Here is a 19,939-nt window from a genome sequence, read left to right on the forward strand (position 1 = left end):
AAACCATAGCCTTGACTATACGCACTTTTGTTGGCAGGGTGATGTCTCTGCTTTTTAGTGTGCTGTCTAAATTTGCCATAGCTTTCCTCCCAAGGAGCAGGCGTCTTTTAATTCCTTGACTGCAGTCACTGTCTGCAGTGATCTTGGAGCCCAGGAAAATAAAATCTGTCACTGCCTCCATTTCTTCTCCATCTATTTGTCAGGAAGTGATAGGACCGGATGCCATGATCTTAGTTTTCTTAATGTTGAGTTTCAAGCCAACTTTTGCGCTCTCCTCCTTCACCTGCATCAAGAGGCCCTTTAGTTCCTCTTCACTTTCTGCCATTAGAGTGGTATCATCTGCATATCTGAGGTTGTTGATATTTCTCCCAGCAATCTTAATTCCATCTTGTGATTCATCTAGCTCCACCTTTTTCATGATGTGCTCTGCATATAAGTTAAATAGGCAGGGCGACAGTGTACAGCCTTTCAGAACTCCTTTCTCAATTTTGAACCAATCAGTGGTTCCATGTCCAGTTCTCACTGTTGCTTCTTGACCCGCATATAGGTTTCTCAAGAGACAAATAAGATGGTCTGGTTCTCCCATCTCTTTAAGAACTTGCCACAATTTGTTGTGATCCACACAATCAAAGGCTTTAGCATAGTCAATGAAGCAGAAGTAGATGTTTTTCTGGAACTCCCTAGCTTTCTCCATGATTCAACATATGTTGGCAATTTGATCTCTAGTTCCTCTTCCTCTCCGAAATCCTGCCTGTACTTCTGGTAGTTCTCGGTCCACATACTGCTGGAGCCTATCTTGTAGGATTTTGAGCATAACTTTGCTAGCATGTGAAATGAGTGCAGTGGTACGGTAGTTTGAACATTCTTTGGCATTGCCCTTCTTTGAGATTGGAATGTAAACTGACCTTTTCCAATCCTGCAGCCACTGCTGAGTTTTCCAGATTTGCTAGCATATTGAGTGTAGCAGTTTTACTGCATCATCTTTTAGGATTTTGAATAGCTCAGCTGGAATATTGTCACTTCCACTAGCTTTGTTGTTGCTCAGACCTCCTAAGGCCCATTTGACTTCACATTCCAGGATGTCAGTGACCACCTCATCTTGGTTCTCAGGGACATTAAGCTCTTTCTTGTATAGTTCTTCTGTGTAATCTTGCCACCTCTTCTTAATCTCTTCTGCCTCTGTTAGGTCCCTGCCATTTTAGTCCTTTATCATGCCCATCATTGCATGAAAAGTTCCCTTCATATCTCCAATTTTCTTGAAGAGATCTCTGGTCCTCCCTATTCTATTGTTTTCTTCTATTTCTTTGCAATGTTCGTTTAAGAACAGTGCTATTCTCTGGAATTCTGCATTCAGTTGGGTGTATCTTTCTCCCTTGCCTTTCACTTCCCTTCTTTTCTCAGATATTTGTAGAGCTTCCCCAGACAGCCATTTTGCTTTCTTGTATTTCTTTTTCTTTGGCATGGTTTTAGTTGCTATCTCTTGTACAATGTTGCGAACCTCTGTCCATAGTTCTTCTGGCACTCTGTCTGTCGGATCTAATTCTTTAAATCTATTTATTACATCTACTGTATATTCATCAGGAGTATGATTTAGGTCATCTGTTGTATGGAAAGTTCCATTAAGGAGAGTGAACAGTCATCAGTGTCTGGGGGTTTTCAAGATGTTTTGACCCACAACTCCCATCAACCCTATTCAGTATAACCAGTGGTGAGGGCTCATGGGAACTGTAGGTCCGAAATATTTGGAGGGCTACAAGTTGCCCATGTCAGAGTTAGAAGCAGGAATTCTTGGCATTCAGGGAATTGAAACAGAGAGAATGCATTGGGGAACAGTAGCAGATAATAAAATAACAGAAATTGAAAAGCATGGGTGGAGGATGCAGAGGTCTGAAGGAAACGAGGTGGAGGAGTCAAGAAGAAAAGCCTCACTCAGGACATAGGAACAGTTGTGGTGTTCTCAAAAAAAGAGGGTAAACAAATGAGGGAACTTTAATATGCATGTAATTTGCATGGGAAGTTGAATTTTAAATACTGATTTGAGCAAACCTTTAAGATATTTAGCTGTGTGTTTTTGGTTCTGAAAAGAAGTTTTATTTAGTGCTATGCATGAAGAATCTCATTATATCATGGTAAAATGCAAGGAACAGAGCTTATAACATTTAATTGGAATGGGAAAATAAAATATTAAGGTGAGATGGAAAACATAGTACATAGAAGGCTTTAAGAGTTCCTTATTAGCTATCTGACAGTGTCTATACAGTTAGAACACTTTTCTAACTATTTGGAATGTTGATTACTCTCTCTGACTTTTTTAAATAAGGCAGAGGAAGCCCAAAGAAAACGAAGGCAACAAAACCAAGAAGATACAGGTACCTGTCTTGCCTATTTATATTTATATCCCCAGTATTATTGTGCTTAGTTGTTTTTATTAAAGTCTATGAAAGTACACACACTGAAACAGCTATTTTCCAAGGAAAGGCTAGGCTCTAAAGGGGACGTGTTTGCCTTTAAAGAATGTACAAATGGGGTCTTTCTTTGTGGCTTACACTATTACATGCGTATATCTGATGCGGCAAGGTGTTTTCAAAACTCAGCAGCAGCTTGTCTTTGGCATTGGAGCTGCGGCAGCAAAAACCACAAAAGGTCTTTATGCACTTTTTTTTAGTTTAGGCTTGCTCAACTTGTGACTCATGAATACAGCTCAGCATCTGTGTATCAACCCTTCCTGCTCTTTGTCTCCAACCCAAGGCAGATATGCAGTCTGCTACCATTGCATTGCTTGTGAGGACATAAGTATGAAATGGATCTTTTGATTGTCACTGTATGTTTTCATTTTTCTTGGCACACTCCATTAGATGCCTTTACAAACACATCTGCATTCTTGCCAGAAGCTTTCCCATTTGTACATATTCATAATTAAGTAAACCAGAGCCTGTTATTTGCAACAACAAATATAAACTGGTATGCTATAACTTCTGCTTCTTATGACTGATTCCCTTGTTGTGATTTCAGTTATAAAAAGGTACTAGAACAAGACATTCTCATGTTAGTTCCACCAATCCATTTCGAAGCGGAGGCCTAACATGGGAATTTTCTATATAATCTATACCATCCACATGATTTCATTCATCAAAAGTCACTAGAACAGTATAAGATCCAACCTTTGGGATATTAGCAATCAGACTGTTTTTCTGCTATAACAGTAGAACTGAAGCTGCAATCGTATATGTACTTACCTAGCTAGGATTAAGCCCTGTTGAACTCAGTGGAACAGACTTTTGTGTAAATATGTATAGGATTATGCTGTTGAGTAATGGACTTGATTGCTCTGTTGAAAGGCTCCATCCTTTAAGGAGAAGTTCTTAAATATTCCTTATATAGTGGGTTATATCCAATGATGTCCTTCCATTGGAACACACACCACTTATGAATATAATTTCCCTTTCTGCACTAGAGCCCCCCTCATGCACCCCAACTCAATAATTACAGGAAGTGCGCAGGCCTCCAGAGTAGATTCGGGAGGTATGCAGAGGATTACAGAGGGAATGGAGAAGAGAAACTCCTCCTTGTGGGAACAGAAATCACCTCTCTTAATGTTGGATCTAGCCCATTGTGAAGGTTGCTAAACCATGCATACACAATATTTCATTAATGAATTTCTTGTTTCAGCACTCCCACCTCCTGTTCTACCTCCATTCTGCCCTTTGTTTGAAAGCCTGATCAATATTCTTCAGAGTGATGTTATGTTGTGCATTATGAGGACGATACTGCAGTGGGCAGTAGAGCATAACGGCTATGCCTGGTCAGAGTCCATGCTGCAAAGGGTGCGTTTAAGTCCTAAACTCCAGATGTTGCTAATTCACAAATGAATGCTAGTGGACAATACAGACCACTTTTTAAATATGTAAACTCTGACCGCAGTAACTCTTGCTTAGGTTTTGCACTTAATTGGAATGGCACTACAAGAAGAAAAACAACACATTGAGAATGCTAATGAAGATAATGTGGTGACTTTTACCTTCAGTCAGAAGATCTCAAGTAGGTTGCTACTTATACAAATATTCCAAACTTTTATTTTAACAAAATATAGTAAGATCATTATAGAGTTCCTCAATTTTCTGCTCTTTTAAAAAATTGCTTTTAAATTTTTTTTCTTATACCACCTTGAACTTTAACACTGCAGTCTTTTAAAAATTATATTTTAAAGTTGCTACTTCATTAGAGCAAAAGTGAACTATAAGTACAATCGACAGCTTTGTGGCTGAAGTGTTAACTTTTGTGTTGACATGTGCATCCATTAGCTTTTTAAAAGTGCTCTGCTGCTAATTAGGTGGCAAAGAAAATTTACAGGCTAGCATTTAAAAGAGACACAACAATAAATTGTATATAGTATCTTCTTATACAAATAACATTTTTATGCTTGAAGGCTGTTTCACGTACTTGTTTAAAAATACATGTAATGCATTTTAATTATGCTTGTGAGAAATATGGTTAGTAGTATGTGATTATGACACATACCCAGAGATGGCCTGCGGCTTCCTGTGGAAAATGTAAATTCCCTGTGCATAAGACTTGGTGTGATCTTTGGTTCTTCTCTTCTAATGTTCATTAAAATTGATGACATCTTTTGCAATTGAGAGAGATAAATAAAGATGAGTTAATGACTTAATGGGGATCCATTTGTTCAAAAGTGGCATATTCTTGCTGCAGTGCTTTTGAAGAACTATCTCACATTCCTAGCACAGGAGTGGTCTTTATAAAAAACATGTATCATAAAAATAAGTATTCTTCAGATCATAGTTCTTCTATACTGAATTTTAGCTAGCAAAACAAATTCAAAGAAATGCATCAGATGCATATACCGAGTTCTTTCCTTGTTCTTCTTTAGGACCTGGTGAGGCACCTGGCAATTCCCCAAGCATTTTAGCTATGCTAGAAACTTTGCAGAATGCACCCCATCTGGAAGTGCACAAGGATATGATCAGATGGATATTAAAGGTACATTGTGCTGCAGTATTTGCACATCTTTATGGCTGATAAATAATATTTTACTGTATTTAAATAATGATCAATCATGTAATTTTCCTGTTGCAGGCTTTTAATGCAGTCAAGAAGCTAAGAGAAAGATCTTCTACAAGTCCTGTATCAGAAACTGAGGGAAATATTATGGAAGAGGTAAGTCTAATGAAATGGAAAAACTGGTGATGTGGTGATAGGTATTTGTACTGTTGACCACAATAAAAAACATACCTGATCTGGTAGATTCTAGTCTACTGAGTAGGACCTTTTCTTTATTACCATATTAAACATGGGACAGAGGGTTGTGGAATGTGTTTAGGATGTGTGTCAAAGTACTTTATTTTACAGTATTTTAAAGCTTTAACTGAGAAGGGTGTTGATATTAGCTAAGGTAGAAAATGAAGAATGCAAGTAATGGTGTGCAGTAGAAAGTTTAGCTATGAACTAAGATTCTTTAGGCTCTGCTTATTATGGGAAAATTATTTTGCTGGGTCTAACAATGTACTTGGTATATTCTTTACAGATGTACAGTTTCTAGTAGCTTTGATTTTTATTTGTATCAAACATTTCTACCTAGAAAAATGGAACTCAGGGCAGCTCGCAATCACAAGTAAAACTTGGTTCAACAATAATAAAACAAATGCATTAAAACAGTTAAAATCAGAACAACAACAAACAAACAAAAATCAAGAGAATGAAAACTGCACCGAACCCAACAAACCCACTTAAATGCCAAAGGTCTGCTTGACCAAAAAGTTTATTTGCCTGCTGGAGGAAGGACAGCAGGGAGAAGGCAAGCCATCCATCAAAGGACTGGAGCCAACAGTGCCTCCCAGATCTGTCTCAGATGCCCCTGACAGATACCATGATTGATGATATCAGTCTGCTGAGAAGTCCAACAGAACCAACAGGGACATACTTTGTCCGGTTCCTGCTGTAGATCATCCACCATGATGATGACTAAAATAGTCTGTTCCATAACCAAGCTTGAAAGCAGATTGGAATGGATCCAGATAATCTACTTTATTCAGAAATCTCTGGAACTGAGGAGTCACCACACATTTCACCAACTTGCCCAGAAAAGGAATATCAAAGTCCTTCCAGAAGTTATCAGTATGGTGGGGTTCTGGGAGTGTTTTAAAAGAAGCCACTGCCCCTTTTAGGCAAGGTGGAAGCACTCCTTGCCTTAAAGAAGCATTCATTGCTGTCCTTACACATTCAGCCAGTCTTGTCCCCTGGGTGTGGTAAGCATCATTTCTGCAAGCATTCTGTCCTCAGCCCTGAACTGTAGAAATGGAAAAGCATTCATTGTAACTGGATAAACAGTGGGCAAAGTTACATTCACTGGGCCTGTACTCAACTATGGTATCTAAGTTGGAACAGATACTGCACTCTTAACCACTACACCACATTGACTTATTTTGTTTGTTTGGCTTATTTTCTCTGTTTCAGTTACACAATTAATGCTATTTAATACATACACAAATTATGTAATTGAAATGGACTGAAGACCTAGATTATGATTAGCTACTTACATTTGCTAACTTGTTAACTTTGTAGTGCTCACGAGATAAAGAAAAGGCTGAGAGAAAGAGAAAAGCTGAAATTGCCAGGCTGCGAAGAGAAAAGATCATGGCACAGATGTCTGAGATGCAGCGAAACTTCATTGATGAAAACAAAGAACTCTTCCAGCAAACTTTAGATGAACTTGAAACTTCATCCTCCAGAGTGCATGATAATAGGTAAGATGGCACTGATAGGAAGCTTTGAAAAGCTAGCAGCTCTTTTAATTTTTAACAGTAAATCCTCATTTTGACATAGGAACATAGAAACAGAGCGAGTCAGAAGGGGCTTCCCGGGCCATCTAGTCTGACCCCCGGCTCCAGCCAGCTCCACTCACGACATGCACACCATGTGCATGTCCTGCCTATCTTTGAACCACCTCTCGTGGAAGCCCATTCCACACCCTCGGGGTCCTAACTGTCAGGAAGTGCTTCCTGGCATCCAAATGGAACCTTGGCTCCCTGAGCTTTGCTCCGTTGGAGCACGTGCTGCCTTCCTCTGCAGGGGAGAACAGGTCTCTACCCACCTCCGTGTGACATCCCCTCACATACCTGTATGTTGCCAACAGATCCCCTCCAAGTCTTCTCCAGGCTGAAGTGACCCAGTTCCCTCAGTCTCGCCTCATACGGCATCCCCTGCCACATCTTCCCGTGGCATTCCTCACTAACTCTTGTCTTGCTAATTTCTTACACTTTGATACTAAAGGTATCTGAATGGAAGGGCTGTATCTGTTCACAGACAGACTTTGAATGCAACAGACAATCCTGCTGACAGAAAGCAATGAATCCGTTTCCATCACTTTGCCCCCTTTCTGTTGACCTGTACACACTTTTCCAGTGGGATCCTCAAACCTCTGGTGCAGACTTTGGAGAGACATAGTAAAGAGAGGGAACTTGGAAAAAATTTGTTCCCCTGTACCCATTGCACAGGCAGGATCATCCTACAAGCCTGCTGGCAGAAGGGTATTCAGGGAGTAAGCCTTAATGTTTTTCTTGGCTGAATTGATTATCACTTCTACCTATTCTTTTTACTATCCACTGCTGATGCCGCATCATTTTACATAAGATCATAAGAATATTAATTAGTACTACATTAGCTAATCATAAGATTACAAAAGGAAAAACAACAGCTAGTAGCCATAACTCTCAAGAGAAGACCCAGCAAAGAACTTACTTGCTGTCTAAATTATGGTGTCAAACAAAATTCTGAGATAACTGTTTCTACTTATTTCCAGTTTTTTATTTGAAAAATTAAACTCCTATCTAGTAATTAATGTTATATGTATCTGCAATTTTAAAACTAGAATTAAGAGATAGGTAGAAGCAAAAGGATACTTTCATAGTAGATGGGTGAGTGGGACATGCTTTACTAAGGTAATTTCTGCAGCTTGCTTTTAAGAAGAGTAGTGGCAGCATTCATTTTAGAAAAGTTCGATTTGCATTGCCCACTTGGGGGATAGGTGTTTTTTGCATATACAAAGGATTGTATCCAGCTGGGTCCTTCTACCAGTGGAATACACACTGCTGATGCATCAGTTGCCACTTCCTCACCCTACCCACTGCAGCTCCTAGCATATTTCCTAAAACTGTTTCAGAGAGCAGGGGAGCCAGTGGCGCATATACACATGAGGGGGGGTGGCGAGTCAGAAGTGGCCTTCCAGGCCATCTAGTCTGACCCTCGTCTCCAGCTGGCTCCACTGATGTAATTCCAACATGAAATCTGACATGAGTGCAGGCGTATTCATTGTGGAGAAAGCAAAGACAGTTCCTTCTACATGTCACAGTCCACTTGTGTAGCATTTAAGATTTAGCCCAGACTTCTCTTTGGACTATTCTCATCATGAATTGTTCCTGGTGAGAATAGCCCTTAATGGATCATATGCCGAGCTCTGATAGGTCTCTGTGCTGTCATAAAATGCTTAAGATCAATCACAATTGCACTCCTTTTGTAGTCTGCTCTTTTATATTGATACCCATCTTATCATAATGGCTTCTGAAAAATTAAAATCAGCCAAAAGGTTGCATTAAACTTTGCAGAGTGTGTGTTAGGCTCAGTACCTTTCTGATAGTTTCTAAGAGGTTAGTCTCCAGTATTCCCACCGTTATTTCAACCAAAAGAAAGTTGCATGTCCTTGAATTTACTTTGGGCTCTGAAATAACTGCAATATAATTTTGGCTGATCTAAACCTCCTTTAGAGTGTGAATTTTAACTAGGGCTACTGTGTAGTACTGTACAGAGTTTTTCCAATTTCTTCTAGAAGTGTACATACAGCATAGGCTTGATTGTTAGGAAAACAAATGTTTTGAGTTCACAACTGTATACAAAGAACTAAACTGTTGTTTTACTTTGGTAAACATTACAGTGAAAAACTGACTAATACACTTTGATTCTAGTCCTTCAGTTTCAGATACCAAGCTTATAGCCTTGGGTCCTGAGCAGACTAAAGTGACCGAGCAAAGGAAAGTGGTTACATGTATCTTATGCCAAGAAGAGCAGGAGGTTAAGATGGACAACACAGCCATGGTCCTGGCAGCATTTGTTCAGAGATCAACAGTCCTGTCTAAAAATAGAAATAAAGTGATTCCAGATCCTGGTAAGTAGAGGTAATGTTGTAATACTGCATATGCGTGTTTGTTTTTGTGTCAATTTCAGCCGATTGTCCATATTTCAAATGCACAAGACTCTGTGCCAAAATAACAACTTGGAAGATTCTATTCACGGTATAATCAACCTGACACCATTCAAAGTATCCTGTTGCTAGCTTAGTGCCACGAACTGTAGACAAGCAGGAATTTCCCATTACTGGGCTAGCTATGGTCTAGCTTGGGAAGTAGGTTTTAATAAACCTTAATCTAAAATATTTTTTGCAACCCACAGTGGGTTAACACTTCCTGTGTTGCCCAGGAAGGAGGATTCATGGGAATCCTTTAGATTTTTGCCTCTAGGCCTGCTAGACTTTGCCTACTTCTTTTTCCTTTCCTTTGCCTGAGACCAAGGTCTGCTAGACACCCCTCCTCTGGTCATCTTTTCTTCTATTTCCTTTTTAAAAATAATTATTTAATCTGACTGAAATGCAAATTTGTATATAATTAACTTTAATGTAAAATTTTAAATGTAAATTTGTATATAATTTTTAGTAAGCTTTGTGACTGACTATTGCCTTTTTCATGTTTTTGCATGCAGAAAAATATGATCCATTGTTCATGCATCCAGACTTGTCATGTGGAACGCACACAGGTAGCTGTGGACATATTATGCATGCCCACTGCTGGCAAAGGTAATTTTTAAGAATATTAACAGGTCATACATCTAATCCTTAATATTGCACTTGTATATTGAACATGTACCCTTGGCCAAGCAGAAATGCCTGGCCATTTAAAATTTCTTATATGCCATCTGATTATTATAAAATCTCAAGGCAGTTTACCTAAAAAGTCAAAAATATATATTAAAACCATATTATAAATATGGTAAAATAGTTAAGAACTCCTTGGTGCCCACATTTGCTTCGATACTTGAAATACATTATTGATTAAAAAACTGGGAGAATAAAACGGTTTTGGTCTGGTGCTAAAACAAGTAAAGCAGGTTCCATAATCAGGGCACTATCGCAGAGAAGGCCCTCCTCTTCGTGACTATCCTCCTTGCTTCTCTCAAGGAGGGCTCTCAGAGGAGGCCTCTGCAGTGGATCTTATCTCGGCAGGCTCATATGGAAGGAGAGATTCCCTTAGATAACAAGGCCCTAATGTTCAGGGCTTTAGATGTTATTGTCAATACCTTTAATCAGGCCCAGACTTCAGTTGGTAGCCAGTGTAGCTCAGATAGGACCAGTGTGATGCATTCTCTTCCACCAGTCCCTGTCAGCACTCTGGCAGCTCTATTGTGAACCAATTGCAATGTCTGGATTGTCTTTGAGGGCAGCCCCACGTAGAGCACATTGCAATAGTCCGGTTGCATGAGTGAGCAGTCCCTGAGTTACTGTTACTAGGACCTGTCCGTCCAGGTAAGGGTGCAGTTGATATATTAGCCTCAGCTGAAGGAAAGCACTCTTTGCCACAGATGCAACCTGGAATTCCAGGGATAGCTCAGGGTCAGGGAGTACTCTCAAGCTGCATACCCTATCCCATAGAGGGAATGCAACCCTTTCCAATACAGTGCCTGAACCCTTACCTGAACAGCTGGCCCACCCACCAGCAATCTGGATTGAACCTCAATTTATTGGCCCTCATCCAGCCCATCATACTGTCCAGGCACCTGTTTAGAGCAGTTATTGCCTCACATGGAGAGCCAGTGTGGTGTAGTGGTTAAAAGCATGGGGTTGGGACTCAGACGATCTGGGTTCGAGTCCCCACTCGGCCATGGAGCCAACTGGGTGACTTTGGGCCAGTCACAGACTCTCAGCCCAACCTACCTCACAGGGTTGTTGTTGTGGGGATAAGATGGAGGAGGAGAATGATGTAAGCTGCCTTGAGCCCTTTGTAGGAAAAAGGCAGGATATAAATTGAATGAATAAATAAATAAATATAAATGAGAGGTAGCTGGGTATCAGCATCATACTGATGACTCCTCAGCCCAGACCTTTCCCACTGGTTCATGTAGCTATTGAACAGCATAAAGGATAAAATGGAACCCTGTGAAACTCCATGGCATAATTTTTCCCTAAATTAATTCCTTCAGGAACACATTGCACAGACTGTATTTATATTGAGGTGATGGTCAATAAAATTGCAGCCTATTTCCTTAGATTAATGTTCTCTCCTCAAGCACACCTTGGCCATATTCTCATGTTATGGTATGCTATCCTGCCGGTGCTAGTAAGCTTTTAAGAAATGAGCAGATCTTTCACATTATGTTGATGAAAGCAGCAATTGTACTTGTTTTACAAAATTGTACTTGTACTTGTTTTACAAAATTCATTTTAATATCTTATGTTGCTTTCTAAAGATACTTCGATGCTGTGCAAGCAAAAGAGCAAAGACGACAGCAAAGATTACGAGTACACACAAGCTATGATGTAGAAAATGGCGAATTTCTTTGTCCACTTTGTGAATGTTTAAGTAACACTATCATTCCTTTGCTTCCTCCTCCAAGGAGTTTATTTAACAGGTCAGTCACTCTTTGTAAGCACCTCTGTTAGTAGGATGAAAGTAGAACTTCTTGTTTGACCATTCAGTTTGAATAATATAAGGAGGTGAAGTTGAACAAATGTGATGTTTTCTGGTAAATAGTTGCAGGGTTCAGTGCTTTGTGTACTTTGAACTATATTCTCATTTTTGGAAACTTGATTATTCAGCCAATAGACTGCAGAACTGAGGAGTCTAAGCATTACAATCATTTCTGGAATGTCAAATGCAGATTTTATTGAGGCTTCAAAACAAACTTCTATCATGGCTGCCTGTTTAGTGCATTGAAAAAGCATGGAAGAACAGGACAAATAAATATGAAGAAGATAATTTTGAAAACATTAAATCCATAATAGAAAATGCATTTGGAAATCAGAGATGGAGAATATAAGTGTACAGTGTTCCTGCTAGCAGGAAGAATCTCTGAAACCAATCACTGAAACCATTGTGTATAAATGCATGTTAAATTGTATATATTATATTTAAAAGAAGTCTTTCTTTTTGTCATATAATCAATATTACATTGTACTTTTGAATTTTGTCACAATTCATTGGGATAACTCTAGCAGTTCTAAAATACAGTAAGTTCCTCATATCTAAGAGGTTTCTGTATTTTTTAAAATTCTTGTTCAATTTGCCCTAGAAAATGCAACAAATGACTAACACACCAAAGTCACACGTGGCCAATCTTAGCATTGATAGGTAAACACCAGTAATCATCTGCTTAAAAGGTCAGAGAGCTGCATTAAGAGATTTGCTGTGCCAGAGTAGAATCTGCCACATTCAAACTATGTCATGGGGATTAGGGGTTTTCTTCTCTTGAATGCTAGATTATACATTGTGCCCACAGGAAATCTCAGTACTGTTTACAGAAGTTGAGACTAAGTCTCTAAAGGAAAGGGCTCGTTACTTAAACAGTACATGTGTGGCTACTAATGCTTTAGATTTTTCCTGTCTCCAGAGCTGATTCAAGATGTTTAAAAACTGTTTGGTTGTTGGGTCAGGAATGGGGAGGAGCGTAAGATACTTACACATGTTGTTAGGAATAATATTTTATTGTTACATTATATATATATATATATATATATATATATATAGAGAGAGAGAGAGAGAGAGAGAGAGAGAGAGAGAGAGAGAGAGAGAATTATATATAGCCCCAATTTCACGTCTTGCTGCTGATCATGTTGCTAATATAATGCAGCTAGTTTTTAATATTTCATCTCTGTGTCACACTTCTGTAAGGTCACTAAGAAAAAGAAGAAATCTGGGAAGGGAAGGGCCCCACCCAAAAGTACATAATCTTGCTACCCCAAAGCCAATTTCACAATTGGTGAGGGAGCCACTCTGCTGGAAAACTCTCTGCAGATAAAATTGCTGTATAAGGATGGACCACCAATGCACTTGGAAAGCTCACCTAGTAATTTTGTGGGTCGCAGTTCTCCCTTTGTAACTGTGATTGGGAGCAATTCAGAGGGGAGTAAAGGAAAAGAGGCAACAGCAGCTATGGCATTTACCCAGGTTGGAAAGGAGAAGGTGAACAAGCTGGATGAGAGAGGGAAGGTGACAGAGTCAGTAGGGAGCAGCAAATCGCAAACAGGAGAAATTTGTTTCTTGCTTGTGGGCTTCCAGAAGAAACTAGCTGGTTACTGATAGAAATGAAATTCTGCACTAGAGAAAAGTGATGAAGCTAATAATACTTGGCATTTATGTAATATTTTCAAGAGTTCAAAACAATTTTCATACATTATTCTGCTTTAATCATTTACCCCTTTTAAGGTTGATTGGTGTTATTGCACAAAGCAGGGCTTGGGCAGCTGAGGCTCAGGGTTGCTTGCTGAAGCGTGCAATCCTGTGCATGTTTAGACAGAAAAAAGACATGCAACTCCAGCATTCCCTGGTGAACATAGCATAGCTGGGACTTTTTTCTGTCTAAATATGCAATTTTGAATTCCATACAAAGTCACCCTATATGCAGTCAAGATTGGAACGAGGGATTCCCTGATTTGCAGCTCAGTATCAAGCTGTTATGCTACACCAGCTCTCATGGGACCTTTGGACAGATGCAGCAGAGCCCTTTCCATATGCTTTCAAGTTAGTATGAATCTATAGCAGGCTTCATGCATGTACTTCACTTTTGCATAGGAATGTGAAATTAATGCCCTGCATACTGGAATAGATTAGGGACAGGGAAGGGGTTAATTCCAAGTTTGTTTTCAGAGGTATTGCAATGATTCCAAAACAGCATTATTATTTAAGAGGATTTGTGTAACTGCCTTATGTTTACTGTAAAAAGTATGTAAATGTTTTTTATTTGTAAAAAAGAGAACTATGTTTATCTGGACACAGATATATATGTATGTATGTATGTTCATTCTTGACAGGTTAGATTTTTCAACTCAACAAAATCTAGCTCAGTGGATAAGAACAGTATCTCAGCAAATCAAAGCATTGCATATGCTTCAAAACCAGGAAACCATGAGTAAGTCTGAAATCTCACATTTGTATGGTCGCTCTTCTCAGGAGGGGAGGTGGTTTGTTTCATTGTGCTTTAGGTTTCCTTTTGAGATCACTCTGTAGGCTAGATGTCTGTCCTTTGTTTGCAAACAGACAAGATCATGAGCAGTAACAGTAAAATGATTAAAAGGATATTTGTTTTGCAGCTTATTCAGGTATCTCCTGTTGTAGGAAGTCAGAAAAAATGGATGAACTACAGCTACCTGAAGGTTTTAGACCAGAGTTCCAACCAAAGTATGTATTGCTGTTATTAATTACTGATTAACTCCATATGGTGGTATAACCAATTTACATGGAGTTTGGGACATTTATTGGGACCTTCAATCAAGGCTGTTAGTTTATTCAGCTAGGACTGTACAAGTATTATAGTGTAGGCCAGATGGTCATAACAAATGTGTATATTTTGTCATATGCAATTATCATATGAATATAGTATTCATAAACTTTAGAGCACACTTGGCTGTGCTGAATGTCTTGGCCCATGAAGTCTCTTGGTTTGCCTTCGTTTTATAAGCAACTGTAAGACATTATACTGTGTGCACAGAGAGAGACTCAGTTCAGAATTCTACTTTAAACTAGCATTTCCCTGCCCTGGTGCTCACATATTTGGAGGCAAAACTGAGATACAATACAATATTTAGAAGCACTGCAACTATGTAAGCCTAAAGGCTTTGGCAGAAAAGTTCAGAAGTTAGTGTATACACACAAAGCCCAACCTGGTGAGGAGTGATTAAATTGTAGTTATTAAGGTATCTTGGTTTACAACCTCCTATGATTCCTCACAACAGATTATTCTGGCTACAGTTGATAGGGATTGTAGGCCAGAACATCTGGAGAGACCTTACTGCCCACCCCAAAGTATAACAGTATCACCAAATCAATGGATATTTTACTATTTTTCATTTTTGCAGCCCTTACAAAAGTGAATATGATGATTAGCAGATGATTTAAAAAGTACCTTTTAAAATATTTGCAAACCATGATAAATGAAGGCATTGGATAAAAGGCTATAATTAGGCCACACTGGGATAAATTCTATGGCTAGTATGCTTGTTCTGTTAGGCAAGGAAATTATGAAGCTTCTGCTCAGTGTTTAGTTTCTAATAAATCATGAGTTAAACCTTGTAGAATCTAGAGTGTCGATAACAGTATCTTCTCTTATCGTAGGAATCTATATTCTGAAAGCATTAAAGAAATGCTGAAAACATTTGGCACTGCAACATACAAAGTAGGTCTGAAGGTTCATCCGAATGAAGAAGATCCACGTGTACCAGTAATGTGCTGGGACACTTGTGCATACACAATACAAACAATAGGTAATGAAGTTACAGTTCATTACAATATTGGTACTCAAGATACCAGTTGAACTGTTCTCTTCTTACACTTGTCATTATTTTTTGCCTTCCACAGAACGACTTTTGGCAGATGAAGAGAAACCATTATTTGGTCACTTATCTTGTAGACAGGTATGATGCAACAACATAGTCTGAATTTCTGTGGGACAGTCTTACAGTATTCAGCTATTTGGAAAGAATGGTTATATAAACAGCAAGTTGTGATGGTGAACATTATGCCACCATTTCCTATGTGTTCATATGAGAGGCCCTTACATGATGTAGTAATGGCTAAGAATTGTTCGCGGGGTTTAGATCTGTTAAAATGTAATGAAGAAATGAGGCTTGGGTTGGTTCTTTAGTCCATTTCTTTACGTGTATGTAACTTTGTTCTGTTTTAGGATGATTGCCTTACTTCGTTAACTAGATTTGCAGCTGCACACTGGACAGTTTCTTCACTTTCAGCAGTACAGGGTCACTTTTGTATGCTTTTATCATGTAAGTTCAAGATCATGGCAATTCTTATTTAAAGAATTCGGAGGGAGAGACCAAGATACAAGTGTAAAAAGTTTTTGCACCCCTAAATAAGTTTTTGGATCTCTGCTCAAGCTTTACCCAGTAAAGTGTTGCAGGCACAAAAACAAATGTGTGCATGAAACTTCATGCTTACAAGTTTTGTCCGTCCATCTCACGGGAACGTATGATGCTCTGGCAGTACTGTGCATATGCGAGATTGGCTTAGAGCTTTAGTTGAGGTTAACATCTTGAACTCAGGGCAAAACATATCTTAGTTGAGCATATGATAATAATTATTACCATATTTGCCCTGGAGAATAAGAACTAATCATAGGTTGTTGCTTCAGTGAGATTATAACCATATCATTTGAGAAAATCGCATGGAAAGGGCCCACTTCAGACATAAATTCTCTGGGGTTGATGATTGGACTTTGGGAACAAAGTAGTTACTGGACTTCCAAATTACAGTGCAGATAAAACAGGTTTTTGGCATTAGTTCTACTGAAGTTTGAGAACTGGGCCTTAAATACGGAAGAGGACAACCTCTTCTGCCACCTCCAGCACACCAAGCTTGATATTCTTACAATAAGAAAAGATGAGAAATCAGCCTCTCTAGCAAAATCCAAATTGTATATTCAGTGTACTAAAGGAAAGTGGGATCGCACAAGCTGATAGTTGGCTTTCAGTGCCTGAGACTCTTTTTTTAGGACAATGTCCTTGTTGAATTCCCACTGTGGTGCTTGTAAGCACTTTCACGGTACTTGCCAAATTCCTTGTCTCTCCTGACTTTTTGTTTGTTTAGATTTTTTAAAAATTAAGAATGTGTTTAACTGATAGGCTGGCATGCTTCATGGCTTAGTTCCAGCCTACAACACCATCTTGAATAATTCTGGGCCCCATAAGGGATCCAAGGCATTCTTAGACAATAAAAGCAGTCGAAAGCTACAGCTCAGCCCTTGTGAGACACATCCAACTGCTCAGAAAAGGAAAGTACAAGCTGGAGGTGGTAGAGAGTCTCTGCAGAGTTACAGGGGGAGAGGGGCATGGGGCCAAGGGTTGCCTGTTTTCAATGGGTGTTTTAACTGGCTTTTTTCCCTGTGGGATGTGTATCTGTGTAACTTTGTTTGCTTGTTTTCACAGGTGTGTTTTGCTTGCATTTGGGGGCATTTGTGTGATGTGTTTGTGTGTGTGTGTTTTGCTTGGGTTGATTTCATTTCATGTGGCTGTGTGTTTTGCTTCTGGGTCTGTCAGATTTGTGTCTGTGCCTCTCTGCTTTACTTCTGTGAAATGGGCATTTTGTTGTTCTATGTGAGGGCAAATACATAATATGGCATTTGGGACTCAGATACTACCTTTTCCTTGTACTCAATTTCTCAGCCAAATCCCTTCTGTCTGAGACTCATCAAAGAGATTGGTGTTGGGAGAAAACTATGGGTTCAAAAGAGTAGTTTTATGTTTTCAAGCTCAAATCCTGCTTTTATCCTCTGGAAAATGGGAACATCCACAACACATTCTCAGATTTGCTTATCTGTGTACTATTCTGAAAATGTTAGGGACCCCTCTTCTATCTGTATTAAACCTGATTGATTAATTGAACATGGGGAACCTGTAACTATTTTTGACCTATTACATCAGGAATATACTTCATATGGCCTGTGGACTGAATCTGCAGTTGTCCTAGCCACTTTTCCTTTCAGCCCAGTTAATTGGACTGTTGTTCTGATATTGCTGTAAGCAAATCCCAAAAGAACTAGGAATTACTGGGTGAATGAGGAGACTTTGGTCATCTTTTCCTCTCAGCAATCCTAAGACTCAAAATCCTTCTTCTGAGATTTCCTGGAAATGGTGATTACTTGAAATCTGAATGAGAATTCTCAGTAAACTCACAGAGTAGTAATTCCCAGAGTACCTGTGAAAAAACCATGATGAAAATGAACACATGATGGTATTTTAAACTGATGTTGTTTTAAACTCAGGACAGTGGTTCTGACAGCCCAGTGCTAGGTACTGTGACTGGCAGCAGCTTTCTCAAGCTTTCAGGCTAGAGTCTTTCCTGGTCTAACTAGTGGACAACCTTTCAACTAGAAGTGCTAGCTACTGAAACAGGGAACCTCCTGGGGCAAAGTATTATGCGATACTACTTTAATCTCTTGAACCAGTCTTATTTTCACAGTAACGGTGGTCATGCTAATTACAGTAATTGTGCTCCACATTTAGAGACCTCCCCCCACCAGTACTGAACCACTTCAGATAATCATGCTATTCTGAAGCTCAAGTTGCTTTAAGACTTTGACAAACTACCTGATTGGTCATTTTCAGAAGTTAAATGTAAATCTTAATGTTTCATCATCAATAACCATTTTGTGTTTTAAATATCTAGCACTGGTGCCTAATGAAAAAAATTGGAATCTTCCCAGTATTCTTGATATCGACATGTTTCACTTACTGGTAAGCACCCTATAAATTCCAGGAGACCCACTCTGTCTTATATTGTATATCACTTTTAAGAAGTAAGTGTGACATGGCTTGAGGCTGCTATTCCTGTTGGAGCATCTCACCCAACCAAAAGCTTCCTGGGCATTATGCTCAGCATCTGAGGCCTTCCTCTCTGACCCACCTTGCAGGAATGCTTGGTTGATGACAACAAGGAAGAAGGCCTTCTCATTGATGGCCACTTGATTATGGCAAACACTCCCCACTGAGGCCTGCCTGGTACCAACTCTGTCATTCTTCTGGTGTCTGGTTAAGAATGGTCTCTATGCCAAAGTTTTTAGTTTTAGTGGCATTCAGGTTGGCCCATGTTTACAATCATCTCACTTATTGAATGTATCAAATATGTTTAACTTCTCAAATGGTTTTAAAATTCCTTTTTTAAATGAAGTTATGCTGCTTTTGTTATGTGTGTACAGTTTTATTATTTTTATGTGTTGCTGTTAACCACCCAGATATTTTTGGCTGTTAGGCAGTATATTGATAAAAATAATGCTGTTGCTGGTGGTTATACTGTTGATGGAGGGTTTCTTGCTTTTAGTGAAATAGTGCAGCTTACAGCATTCTCAATCAGTGTTGACTGTGTTGTCCACAAATGCTGGAAGTTGGAGTCTGATGCACCTGGAGTGTACCCATTTGGGGAAAATAGAAAAAGTGGGGTGTGTGTGTATTCAAAGTTGGTCTTACTTTATGCAAGTCTTCTGGGGAGGGTTGTCTTGCAGCATTTGGACAAATGAGGCTGGTGAAAAGTTATTTTTTTCTTATGCATTTTATTTACAGGTATGCTTGGTACTTTCTTTCCCTGCCATACACTGTCAGGACTTTTCAGGAGTAAGCCTTGGTACTGGCGATATTCATATCTTCCATCTTGTCACTATGGCACATATTGTACAAATAATACTTACCTCATCCACAGGTAATGTAGTTTGTCAAAGTTACTTTAACTTGTGAGTACAGGGAAACTAAGAAGAAAAAGGGACTATTCTGGGTATAATCAGAACTGCGCATTTGAAATGTTTTGTGGTTTTTGTTTAAAAAAAAACTAAAGTATTTTTAAAGAGACTTCATTTTAATCATACAAAATTAAATTAAGGTATTTAATGTAAGTGCTCACCCAGTACATGTATAAATATCCTTCAAAACAAAAAAAATCAGATTGGGAATGTGGATTAACATTATCTTTAAATGTACAATTCCAAAACTTAAAAAATACACTCCATCTTTCACTATTAATGCCATCATTATTGCCACATCCCAGACCCTAGAAGAAAAATCAGACAGAATACCCTTTTTCCAAACCTGAGATTTTAGTTCTTCTCAAAAGATTAAGATGTAAAAAAAAAAACGAATTGAACTTCTTTAAACCAAAAAATGCTTTTG

At 38.9% G+C, this 19,939-nt stretch overlaps 1 protein-coding gene across 4 annotated transcripts in view; it reads left to right on the forward strand.

The window, feature by feature from the left end:
* The window catches only part of UBR2 (ubiquitin protein ligase E3 component n-recognin 2), a 68,524-nt gene that overhangs the window by 39,525 nt on the left and 9,060 nt on the right, over positions 1–19,939 (forward strand). For 3 of the 4 annotated variants that reach the window (XM_044429693.1, XM_044429692.1, XM_044429694.1), the window contains 16 exons: positions 2,321–2,369; positions 3,670–3,824; positions 3,936–4,038; positions 4,889–4,998; positions 5,095–5,175; positions 6,580–6,761; positions 8,976–9,175; positions 9,766–9,859; positions 11,527–11,688; positions 14,087–14,184; positions 14,366–14,453; positions 15,387–15,535; positions 15,630–15,685; positions 15,955–16,051; positions 18,450–18,517; positions 19,340–19,475. In XM_044429693.1, coding sequence (XP_044285628.1) covers positions 2,321–2,369; positions 3,670–3,824; positions 3,936–4,038; positions 4,889–4,998; positions 5,095–5,175; positions 6,580–6,761; positions 8,976–9,175; positions 9,766–9,859; positions 11,527–11,688; positions 14,087–14,184; positions 14,366–14,453; positions 15,387–15,535; positions 15,630–15,685; positions 15,955–16,051; positions 18,450–18,517; positions 19,340–19,475 — 1,828 coding nt within the window. The other variant, XM_044429695.1, reaches the window with a different exon arrangement.

This window comes from Varanus komodoensis, unplaced genomic scaffold (genome assembly GCF_004798865.1).
Source record: "Varanus komodoensis strain SLA01 unplaced genomic scaffold, ASM479886v1 scaffold2, whole genome shotgun sequence".
Classification (NCBI taxonomy): Eukaryota; Metazoa; Chordata; class Lepidosauria; order Squamata; family Varanidae; genus Varanus; species Varanus komodoensis.